We start from the raw sequence: 11,410 nt of genomic DNA, 5'->3' as shown, positions 1-11,410 counted from the left end.
TTGCCGGTTATCATGATCACTTTGGAATACTTCCTGCGTGCAGGCAATCTCTATATGGTGTAAGTTCTTTACGCAAGCACTTTTACAATGATACTATTATTTTAAACATGGGTTAACAGGTGGGGCCCACCAGGATAATTGAAAAGAAAGTTTTCACACCATCAAGGAGAGCAAAACGTAAAGGCTATGTATGGTCTTTTATATAGTTCCTATATAAACAAGGATGTACTTCCTCCGTCCCATAATATAAGATCATTTTTGACACTACACTAGTGTAAAAACCGCCCTAATATTATGGGACGGAGGGAGTAGAATTTTCTTCCTGCCAACTCTCAAAATTCTGAAGTCCATGTTCAAATATATACAAAAGTATGCCTACAACAACCCCTCAAAAAAAATATGCCTACAACAACAATTAAACCCCAAAGAAAGAAGCGACAGGCGCGGCAATATGGGGATTTCTTACCCCTTGCTGGCGAGTTGTCTCCGTATGAGAGTTGTTTGTTAGCTACGGATGCAAACGCGGAGGAGGCTTGTAGGATCGAATGCTCATGAGCAACCACCGTGTTTCTCAAGAGAAGAGCATCTTCAGTTCTTCTAGACGTGCTGTGCGGAATTCCTGGTCCGTCAACGCTCCGGAAATCATTCGCTGCTTACGAGCCTGCACAGCTTCCATTCTTTCCTCAACAGTACCCTGTGCCATGACAGAAAAATCAGTAACAGTTTGAATGATCAACGATTTCATGCTATGCTGCCAACTGGCTTCGTATTCCCAATAAGCCTTGTACCTTGACAATGAATCTTTTGATAGAAACACTCTTCATTTGACCAATTCGATGGATGCGCATGACAGCTTGTTCTTCAACAGCAGGATTCCACCAAGGGTCCTAAAGGAAAAAAGGACATATTCAGATGGCACAAAAGGAAATAGGGCAAAAATACCTAGATTAGCAAGTCACTGCAGCACAAAAATAACAGTAATGAGGGTCACACCCAGGCTATGTGCAAACCCATATAATTAAGGAGATTCACAACCTGACTGCTGAGAAGTATAATTGACATATTTCTACCTATGCTAACTAAGTAAAAAGTAGTTCAATGTAAGTACACTATCCCAACCACCAGGAGTGTTCAGTCGTGACCATCCATTGATCGAGGGTAAGCTTGGTCATATCAGCACTTACAAAGTCATTCATCTCTCTTATACATAAAGGTTTCGAATGCAGTTAAGGAAATCTAGACTAATATAACTACTGAACTACATAAAGAGACCTAGACCTGAATTAATACTCCTTGACATTAGTGACTGTGTATCCTAACATCTACGAATCTGTACCGAGTCTCAATAAAAAAGTGACGCCATTTTTCCAGAGCAGTGGCTAAGGTGGAAAACAGAAAAAGGAATTGATTGGCAAGCTTCAATGGTATTATTATTTGCTTCCTTATTTGTTTGAAGTGCACATTCCGCATTAACCTCGTAAGTCACTGATAGCCTATGACCCACTAAGAGGCAACAGTACTAGAAAATGGATCACACAGAATTAACACTCCATATTAATGTGATTGCTCCACAAAATATTCCCATACTCATTAATCATAAATGGCAGCCTTTCATTCAAGATTCATCAATTTCTACAAAAAAAAGGCATTCCAAAGGAGAACACTTAACAAATATCAACAGTGAGGATAGGTGTCCAAAAAATAGAGACGATTAGAGCCTGAAGGAAATCCAAAGATTTAACCTCCCAGTGAACTAGTGAAGGTCTGAAGGATGCCATAGAAAACTACTGAACAAAGCCATCTAGTGAAATATTTTCATCTATAAACCTAAGACACAATTTTGATGAAATATACCATGACAAACGCGTTAGAGGCAGCGGTGAGGTTTATTCCAACACCACCAGCCTTCAGAGACATAAGTAAAACCTGCATAAATCAAATGCACAATGCCTTAACATTTTCTGTTGATATAACAGGCATTTCAATTCATGGAGATAAACTTAAATAAAAAGGAGTGAGATAAAGAAACAAAAAAAAACCATACCAGAATTCGTTTGTCCTCAGAAAACTCACGGATTACTTTCTCTCTCTGCTGAAGATTTAAGGTCCCATCCAGTCTGGTAAATGAAATGCCATGCCTGCCATGAAAAAACTCAAAGATAATTAATGAATAAATCGTACAAAGAAAAGGAAATTAATAAACTGCCCAAATCTTGAACACATTAACCAATGAATTCTTCCAAAGGACTATAGCTGAGTACTCCACAACTGCATGCAGTACTGTAATGCAGACCAGGAAGGAAAATTTAAAAACATGCCATACAACTGCTGCCTATGATTGGTTAGTTCGGGCAAATCTCTGACACTTTCCTGTACTTGGTTGAAACCGCTCACCAGCCCAACAATTTGTAATCCAAATTACAACATCTAAGGGCCAAATTCCATAGCTCTGTACATTGTGCACTAACAGCACAGAAGCAGAGTATTTTGTACAAAAAATGGTTATAGTTCATACTAAGATGAGTCTTTAAAGCGGGAAAGTGCAATGTGCATAACTACAGCGAAACTAGGTTGTCAAGCCCAGATAGATAATTGAAATAAGATCTTTAAATAATATACATCAGCAGACAAACGCCATGCTGTTGGCCTGCACAAACTTCATAATCTCCAAGTAAAGTACTCCCTCCGTCCGAAAATAATTGTCATCAAAATGAACAAAAAGGGATGTATCTACAACTAAAATACATCTAGATGGTGTCGCTCGTAGGGCGACACCGGGGCGCCCCAACCCTAGCCGCCACAGATCCCCACCACCACAACCTCACCGCCGCCGCCGGCGACGGCTGCCGGCGGCGGCGAAGGCGGCTCCTCAAAGCAGGTGGCGCATCTCCCGTCCAAATCGAAGTCCGTTCGCGTGTGCTTCTGCGCCCCTCCACCCCATCTCCGCCTTCGCTCGTGGTGGCCGTCAGGTGGCCTCCCGCCAACGGCCGCTCGGTCTGCGGGCACTCAGCTACCTGCACGGCCCACATACCTCCCCCTCGCTGCTTCGAGCCTCGGTGCCGCCGTCGGGCCTACTCCCCGCGCTCAGATCGAGTCGCTCGCCACGGCCGCGTCATCACCTGGATCTGCCCATCCCTTCGTCCACGACCACAACCCTTGCGCCCTCCTCCACCACCTGCTTCCCCGACTTCCGCTTCGCTCCATGGGGAGCACCGACGGCGCCGCTCTGCGTGGAGCTCCGCGGATCTGCATCTTCCGGGCGCGGCCGGGCCTCCATCGGCTGTGCGCTGGACCTGTTCCGCGCCGGGGTGGCCCTTGGCTGGTCACCTGGCTCCTGTGCGGCATGCTCTTGCATGCCCAGATGCGCCATCGCCAGGTTCCAGATTCTCTAATCCAAAAATGCATCCACCCCTCCCATCCATTGGCTCTGTTGCGTGATGGATTTGGTGTGGTGTCTGCGCAAGACCTTGGTCTGCTCTGTCTCCAGGAGAAATCCTTTTGCTAGCTCCTTGCTAGCGGCAGCAACGGCGACGCATTCTCAGCGCCGCTTCCCTTCTTGGAGGCGCTGCTGTGGAGCCCCAGTGCAGCTATGGGTTCGGGCGAAAGCCCTGCGATGATGGCGCCTGTGGGCGTCATTCAACCTTCCTGAAGGCGTCGCGCAAGAATCCATCCGTCAATCCGCTCATCCCCGCCCTGTCCATCCCGTACTGCCGTCGACATTGCATCTTCATCACACCCTTCGCCATGATCCATTTGCCCCTGCCCAATGTCTGGTGGGTCGTCCATATTGCTCTACATGCTCAAGTCCCCCATGGCTGCCGTTGTGGTGCGGCGAGCTTCATGCTCATGACTCCGTGACATCCCGCCTCCAACCCATCTGACCCCTGCCCTTCGGTGGTGCGTCGTCCTGTTGTCATGCCTGCTCAAGACCCTCCAATGGCTGCCGTTGTGTTGCTTCCTCGTCGAGCCCTTCGCCACCATCCATCCGCCTTTGACCATCTTCTTGTGCGTCATCCATGCTGTTGTGTTTTTCTTCATGTGTTTTCTCTTCGGTTGTCCTTCGTGTGGTCTCCGTCCTGTTGCTATGCATGCTCAAGACCCTCCCATGGTTGCCGTTGTGCTGCGGCGAGCCTCAGGCTCTTGGTGTTGTCTCGGTTCACTTTTGCTCAATGACGACGCAATGATGCCTCACCAACCTGCTAATCGTCTCGACCGCCCGTGGCGGATTTCCCAGTCAAGGTTTGGCACTCGTTGATTATGGATGATCCTCTGTTGTGCCGTGGGGCTCGATACGCACGCCGGTGTGGTGCGTTAGGTTGTTTGCAGAGTCTTGGTATTGTGATCCCTCAACGGCACCCCACATCTACTTGTGTCTCTCGTGGTGTTGGTCTTTCTGCCTGCTAGCTAGGTCACGCCTTCTCCTGGGCGTCAATTTTTTCCTTCTGTAACCTTGTTACATGTACGGTTTTTGGCCCGGTTTCCCTCATAAACGGGGTCAACTTGTTTAGGTTTTCGATCCGGTTTTCCTTATAAACTGGATCAGCCAAAGCCTAAGGGGCGACTCTTGGCTTTGGCAGCTTTTTGAGCAATATATTCAGGTGGGGATCCTCTCCCCCCCCCCCCCCCCCCCGTGACCGTTCAAAAAAAAACATCTAGATACATTCCCTTTTATTCATTTTGATGACAAGTATTTCCGGACGGAGGGAGTAGTAAACAATAACACCAAGCCAATTCCTTACGAGTTATGACTGAATATTTCCTTTTTTTAACATGCAAAAGGTATGTGTATCTTTTTGTGTTAAAAATATGAAAAGTTCAAGTACAAGAAAAATTGAGAAAAAAAACTTACCTGGAAAGTGGAATTTCCAGGAGATCTAGAAATGCAGTCCACTGACTAAACACGATACTCTTGGCGCCTGAACTGCGAAGAGATTCTAATTCCTGTAGAAGAAAAGATATCTTCGAAGATTCAACCCAGTTCTTCTCAACATCAACTTGGAAGCGACTGTTAGTTGGAGCAGTAATAAGATCTTGCTTGGTCATCGACTTTCTGTAACAGTAAAATCAAATTGATAAGAATGACAAATAGGAAGCATGTATGTACAGGAAAATAAAACATGTTGGAGAGACAAATGAAGAGTCAACAATAGAGTACCTACAAACAGGACAAAGACCTGCTGCTGGACTCTGCCAACTAGATAAAATACACTCTCGGCATAATCGATGAGCACAGGGAGTTAATACAGCATCCTCAAAGGCTTCCAGGCAAATAGGGCATTCCCCCTCACCTTTCTGCAGTTCTTGGACAACCTCTTCAATGTAAGCCTTAGAGGGAAGGGAAGAAGAATCCCCATTAACATTACTATTACCACCATGCAGGAAACGCTTTGCAAGCTTATTGAGGTCTGCAAACTCCTGTGTATCTCCACGACTGATAAAAATAAAGCTCGGTCATGAAAAAGGACCAATGGTAAATAAATAAAATGAGAATGCATATGCTGAATGTTAGATGAAACTATTGCTCTGCACGTGGGACCTGATGGGTCCTAATTTGTCAGGCCAAACTAGAAAAATTAATAACAGGGTTATGGTTTCAAAACTAACCTCATAACAAGAAATGGATGGTCACAACATTGCCTAAGGCGCAAAAGCAACTCCAGAATTGAAGCATAATTGTGCAGGACCTTCCCTTGCTCCACAAACTGATCAAATTTCACCTATAAAAACAGCGCATTGTATCAGTTTGTCCGTCTGCGCAAACATGTTTCTTGATCAAATTTTACCAGCATAAGCTGTGAATTTGCCTCACTGCATGTGCATGATCCTTCTTAAACTGACAGCACACTACCTTAGATCGTCGAAACAGAGCTTCATAGAAGTCCTTCTCAGACTCTGATAGATCACAATATTTCACTTCAATATTCGCCGGGGGTAGAGTAAGGATTGGTCTGCAAGAAAATAAGGGTGTAAGTTAATGCGCCTTAGAATGCTCCATACCAAAATTTGAGTGTACCTGCCCTCCTTGTCTGTGCTATGTTTAGTTCTCCTCAACATTACTGGCTTTAAAATGGTCTGCACTAGCTTTAAGCCTCTTTCGTCACCTTCTTCAAATGGTTTTTGTACAAGTTTATTCCACCTAAATAACATAGGGGAAACAAAAGTTAGCATAGAGGATAGCAATAACCTTTTGAATTTGTTGCACCGCAAGGTAATATAGTAAACTCTGATACATCATGGTTTCACATATTTTATTTCCATATAAATATAGGAGACCCAGATGAGCGGAACGATAGTGAAGTGCATAGCCATGTTTCTACCTCCAGTCCTACATCCTAAATAGAGGTCAATTTTGATATTTATGCAGTTAAACTGCTAAAGCTATGACCGGTAATATGCACAAAATTATTTCGATCTGTCAACATGGGAATGACATTCTGATTATTTTTTCATCGCAAGTACTTCCATAGCTTCCTGGAAAAAAAGATTAATTGTGTCTGTATCAACATATTCTTAACTATTCTTAAATAAGATGTTATGAGAGGAAGAAATGGATAAAACACACATTTGGCAGTGTGTCCTGTTTTATTTTTAGAAAGACAGAATCAACAATTGAAACAACAGAAAAAAGAGAGTGGAGGCGGTAACAAATATAAATACTGTGGCGTTGCATCTTGCAGAGATATCATTCTCACAACTAAACTTGGATGAAGACATTATGAAACAAATTAATCATGTAGACAACATATAAATTGATGTGATGTGATTAACAGGGAACCTGAACTGTAAAAATGACAGAAGCCTTTATTTCCATTCTGCAACAGTCCAATCAACTTTTCCATTCTACAACAGTCCAATCAACTTCTATTTGGTCACATGATTTTCAGTTTTGTATGGTTTCTAAAATGGTACTCCCTCTGTAAACAAATATAAGACATTTTAGATCAGTAGTGATCTAAAACGTCTTATATTTGTTTACAGAGGGAGTAGTAAATTTTACCAGATCTGCACAGGTATACCAAATAGAACAAAGACTGGCAAATGAAAGCAAATTGATAATAAAACTTACAGGGCCCAGTTTCTCCATGGTTCAACCTTCAGAAACCTAAAAAGGCTGTATAGATCCTCCAAGTTGTTCTGCAGTTAAAGTAGATCACATAAAACTAAAAGCATAACCGTATAAATCCATGCAGGAAACTAGGGATGGAGACCTTAAAAATTTATCTCGCCAAACATACTTTTTTAGCAGGGCCAGCATGTTCGATTCAATGAGTAATAACAATGTACCATTAGATCTTCACCTAAGCAGCTAAGCTCACCTGAATTGGTGTACCAGTAAGACACCAGCGCCGATCAGCAGTAAGAGCAGCAGCAGCTTGGGATATTAAACTTTTAGATGACTTTATCATGTGCGCCTCATCAAGCACAACTCTAAACCAGTGAACAGAGTAGAGGCCGCCATTTTCTGTAGAACTCTAGAAGCAGGTATCCGTAGTTCAGTCAAGAATAGATTGCACAATGAGACAAAAGATAAAACAACAATAAAGATGAGCTGGCGGCAGTAAATATCTCTCATTTGCATGTCAATTTAATCCGTGTGGTTTGCACATTATTCATAACCAATTCTTCTACCAAGCCACATTAAACATTAACAACGCAAAGCCATAACAACTAAACAATATGCACTCGATCATGTGTTTCCTCAAACAAGCACATAAGTGCACGTCATTTTGTACTAGAGAAACATCCACGTGATGCCAGTCTTACAGCTCAAAACCAAGGCAAAAGACAAAAAAGAAACAAAACAAAACCAAGATGAGAACCAAAACTGTACAGTTACCCACTTACCCTACAGTCAGTGTCCACAGCAGGAACTTAGGAGAGGCAATATTAGTCAGTGTTCATGTATTATTTACAAAACAGGACATGTGTGATAAATACTAAATAGCAATAGATGCCGAGTTCCAGCAAGGAGCCACAATGGGACAATTATTCAAGCAAGCAGTCTACCACATGGACGGGCTCCATCTTGCAATTCACAACGAATAGCAGTAGTAATGCGCTGAAAGACACAAGTATCCTACAAGTTATCAGAGTCACCTCGGTTGAAAATTCTGATGCCATGACTCCATAGGTGGTCAGGACAATATCATTCTGACCAATAAAGCTTGCTTCCTTTGGTCTGCTTTGGCCATAATGAACATATATATTCAAAGAATCAGGTTTTGTATGAGCTTCAATCTCTGCCTGTAATTCAGATATCAGTTTACAGTATTAAAAACATTAGTACTAGCATTGCATCTAAAAATGAACTAACAAAACAAATATAATATGCTAACACTGCTTATCTTTCAAGTTTTCACAAAAAAAATCTGCATAATTGAAACAGATAGTACAACATAGAAAATAGTATGTGGTGCCACTGTTACAAATATACCTTCCACTGACTCAGTAGTGTCATCGGGCAGATAACTAGATTTCCACCTCCAATCAGTGGGGCCTTAGGTTTCCTGAGCTTGCTAAAAGAAAAAGGGCTAGCTAGATTCTTCACGGAATCAAGGGACTGAATAGGAGTTTCACCCAGCCCACTAGCTTCTCCAGAGATCTGAGTACTATGCTGAGTTGTGACGCGCCCTTTGCTAGAATCAGAAAGAAGAAGACTTATCGTCATGATAGTCTTCCCTAGTCCCATTGCATCTGCCAGAATCTGCAATATACTAAATCAGTTAATAAAATTATCACAAATTAAAAGCACAATTAGGATTTTCGACAGGCATGGCAAGGATATATCAGTAAAGTATTTTATATAACCCTTACCCCTCCTCTAGAAAGCTGTAATGTACTAGGAAATTCAGTGGTGGCATCCCCGGAAAATACATTCAAGTACAGAACAAATTCCCTCCTGAAATAAATGAGTAGGATTACAAATGCTGATTAAATTTGGAACAATCGTAATAAAATGAAATAGAAGATGCAAATATAAGCCAGACATACTTGTCATCAAGCTTATATGCCTCCCAACAAGGGTGAAGGGTTGTAGCTGCATCCTGGGAGCAACTGCCTTTCTCAAGCTGCAGCATCCAATGAAGGGCCTGCTTCTGATAAGGGCGCAGATCACACTGCAGAGCCTCAGGTGGATCCCTCTCCTTTATAAGGGATAAAAGGGAGCATTACTGAAGTCAGGACAGACCAACTTATGTCTGAAAATGACAAAACTAAGATTGTTGAATTACCTCCAATGCAGAACTGTCTGAGATTCCAATTATATCATCCAAATCCGAATCTGAAACAGTTCCTTCAGCATGATCATCTTCATTTCCGCTAGAAGATAATTTCAATTTCTCAGATGTCAACTTTGCGACTGGCTCTCCGTTACTGCTCTGTTCAGGCAGATGTGAGCCCAATATATTATGACAACAGTAGTGTAAAGTATGAGCCAATAATAGTTTACCTTTCTTTCAATTGGTCGCTTTCTGGAATAGAGATCTTCTGGAGTAAATGCTGCCTGTTGTTTATTTACATATAAGCAAATGAAAACAGAACTAGAGCATGTGATTCTGGGGCAGAACACATAAGTAAGACAATTGCCCAATTTGCATCCTTATCTCTCCAATTATGTACTACATGGTCTCTTTCATACTTCTCAGTTCTACTTTATTGTTCATCATCCATTGATGATATTTTTATCAAAGCAAGAGCCGGTAGGTGCTAATGATGACATTTTACAATACTTTTTCTGCTAGAATGAACAAGAGATCACACCATCTTGCAAACAATCATACCAGCATGCACGGCATTTATTGTAATCATGATCTTGTGAATAACTTTTTCATCTTTTATCAGTACATACTTTAGGGACGCAACAAACTGAAGACCGCTCACCTTCATAAAAGGGGTAATCCCGATGACTTTGAAAAGTGCGGGGAGTGGATGGAATGTGGAGTCCTCCGTAGCAGCACGCGTTGCCTTGGGCGGTGACTGCTTTTGGTCACGGAACATGGAGCTGTTGATGTATATACTGCAAAATGCACAAGCACACTAAACGCAATGTACATGAAACAGCATAAATGGGTGCCGTAGAGAGTTCCTTATCGACGAAAATTCAGATACCTAGCAGACAAGAGAACGGTGTCCATGATGCTAAGAACCTCAGGAGCGGATTTGCACAGGGCCTCGACTTTGACCTTCCCCTCCTTGAGAAGGGGCAGCAGACACCGCGCCCACTCGTTGGGGATGCGGCCGACCTAGAAACAAGAAAGCGTTACACCACCATACATTGGGGTGCATCAGAGAGTTGGGGGAAGCATTAGTGATGCAGTAATGTACCTCCCCGTGGGTCGGGGTTGAGAAGCGCATGATCTCCGAGGTGCAGGAAGCGAGGGCAAAGCGACCAGGACGGCCCTTGCCCGAGGCGGCCGCGGTCGCGGAGTTGGGGAACGAGAAGGTGACCGGTTCCCCGGCGGCGATGCGCCTGCCCTTGCAGGTGGACAGGCCGGCCATCTCGGCGCTCCCCACCAGCCACCAGTGCTCGCCGCCGCCGGTGGGCGCGGGGTTGGACTTGGGCCTAGGTTTCCCGGCCGCCGCCGCCGCCGCCGGCTTCGGTTGCGCGGGGGTTTTGGGCTGCGGGATCGATTTGCTGGAGGGTTTGGTGGGTTGGACCGGCGGGGGCTGGGGCGGGGGCGACGGCGACGGCGACGGCGACGGCGGCAGGTTGTGGTGGAGGTCGAGGAGGATGTTGATGGTCTTGGTGGGGTCGTCGCCGGCCATGTGGAGCGCGCGGATGATGTCCATCTCCGGCGTCTCCTCGCCGAGCACCGCGCGCACCGCCGCCACTTGCTCCGCCCTCTCGCCCTTCTTCGCCATCGGCCTCGCACCTCCGATTTGCTCGCGAAATTTTCCCGCGAACGAGGCCCGCTTGGCGCCGCCTATACAGCTTCAGCGGGAAGGGGAGCCAAATTGCCGCCTTGGCCGACCCTTTTCCCCTTTGCGCTCACTGATGAGTACGGCCCTGGCTCCGCGCTTGTCAGCCTCCCTGACATACCGGGGCCACCAGCCAGCTCCCACGACAGGAGGACTCGGTGACCAGTGCCAACGCGCGTCCCAGGCGCATGGGCCGCGCCAACTCCCGCTACCGTGGGCCGGAATGGGTCAACGCTATCCCACACTAGGGGCTCGACTACTTAGGGTGTTGCCTTGATTAACTCAAGCAGTTAGAGCAATTCTAGCAGACCCCACAAAACGCGTTTGCAGTTCACACAAAACAGATTTTGCGGGCCGGCGCGGGCTGACACAGATGCAGACCCTTCAAACGAATTCGTAAAAAAGTATATTCGTGGAATATGTTTTTTTACGGGTCGGCTATGCGGGTTCTGCTCTTTGCGCCGCTGCATCCCCGCAAATCATCAGCCCGCAA

At 44.9% G+C, this 11,410-nt stretch overlaps 1 protein-coding gene across 1 annotated transcript; it reads right to left on the bottom strand.

Moving 5' to 3' along the window:
• Positions 1–335: 335 nt before the first annotated feature.
• On the bottom strand, positions 336–11,008 carry RAD5 (DNA/RNA helicase protein). Its single transcript, XM_048679836.2, has 20 exons — positions 10,324–11,008; positions 10,108–10,241; positions 9,880–10,015; positions 9,449–9,502; positions 9,231–9,377; positions 8,992–9,143; positions 8,815–8,899; positions 8,435–8,704; positions 8,098–8,244; positions 7,317–7,472; positions 7,067–7,134; positions 6,014–6,136; positions 5,849–5,948; positions 5,605–5,717; positions 5,156–5,431; positions 4,850–5,050; positions 2,045–2,138; positions 1,855–1,926; positions 789–887; positions 336–694 (listed from the first exon to the last, which is right to left on the bottom strand). Exons 1-20 carry the CDS (start codon positions 10,858–10,860, stop codon positions 572–574), a joined length of 3,087 nt encoding a protein of 1,028 aa, XP_048535793.2. The 5' UTR covers positions 10,861–11,008; the 3' UTR covers positions 336–571.
• Between the last annotated feature and the right edge of the window lie 402 nt (positions 11,009–11,410).

The sequence above is a fragment of the Triticum urartu genome, chromosome 6A (genome assembly GCF_056163025.1).
Source record: "Triticum urartu cultivar PI428250 chromosome 6A, HENAU_Tu73, whole genome shotgun sequence".
Taxonomy (NCBI): Eukaryota; Viridiplantae; Streptophyta; class Magnoliopsida; order Poales; family Poaceae; genus Triticum; species Triticum urartu.
This window is presented reverse-complemented; position numbering and strand designations above follow the sequence as displayed.

What these genes read in the sequence shown, in the direction of transcription:
- RAD5 (XM_048679836.2), bottom strand. Translation starts at nt 10,860, where the DNA reads ATGGCGAAGAAGGGCGAGAGGGCGGAGCAAGTGGCGGCGGTGCGCGCG. An exon ending in CCATGGAGAAACTGGGCCCT is followed by an intron (nt 6,137 to 7,066) that starts GTAAGTTTTATT and finishes TATGTTATTTAG; the next exon opens with GTGGAATAAACTTGTACAAA. An exon ending in CCTCTAACGCGTTTGTCATG is followed by an intron (nt 888 to 1,854) that starts GTATATTTCATC and finishes TTTTTCCTTTAG; the next exon opens with GACCCTTGGTGGAATCCTGC.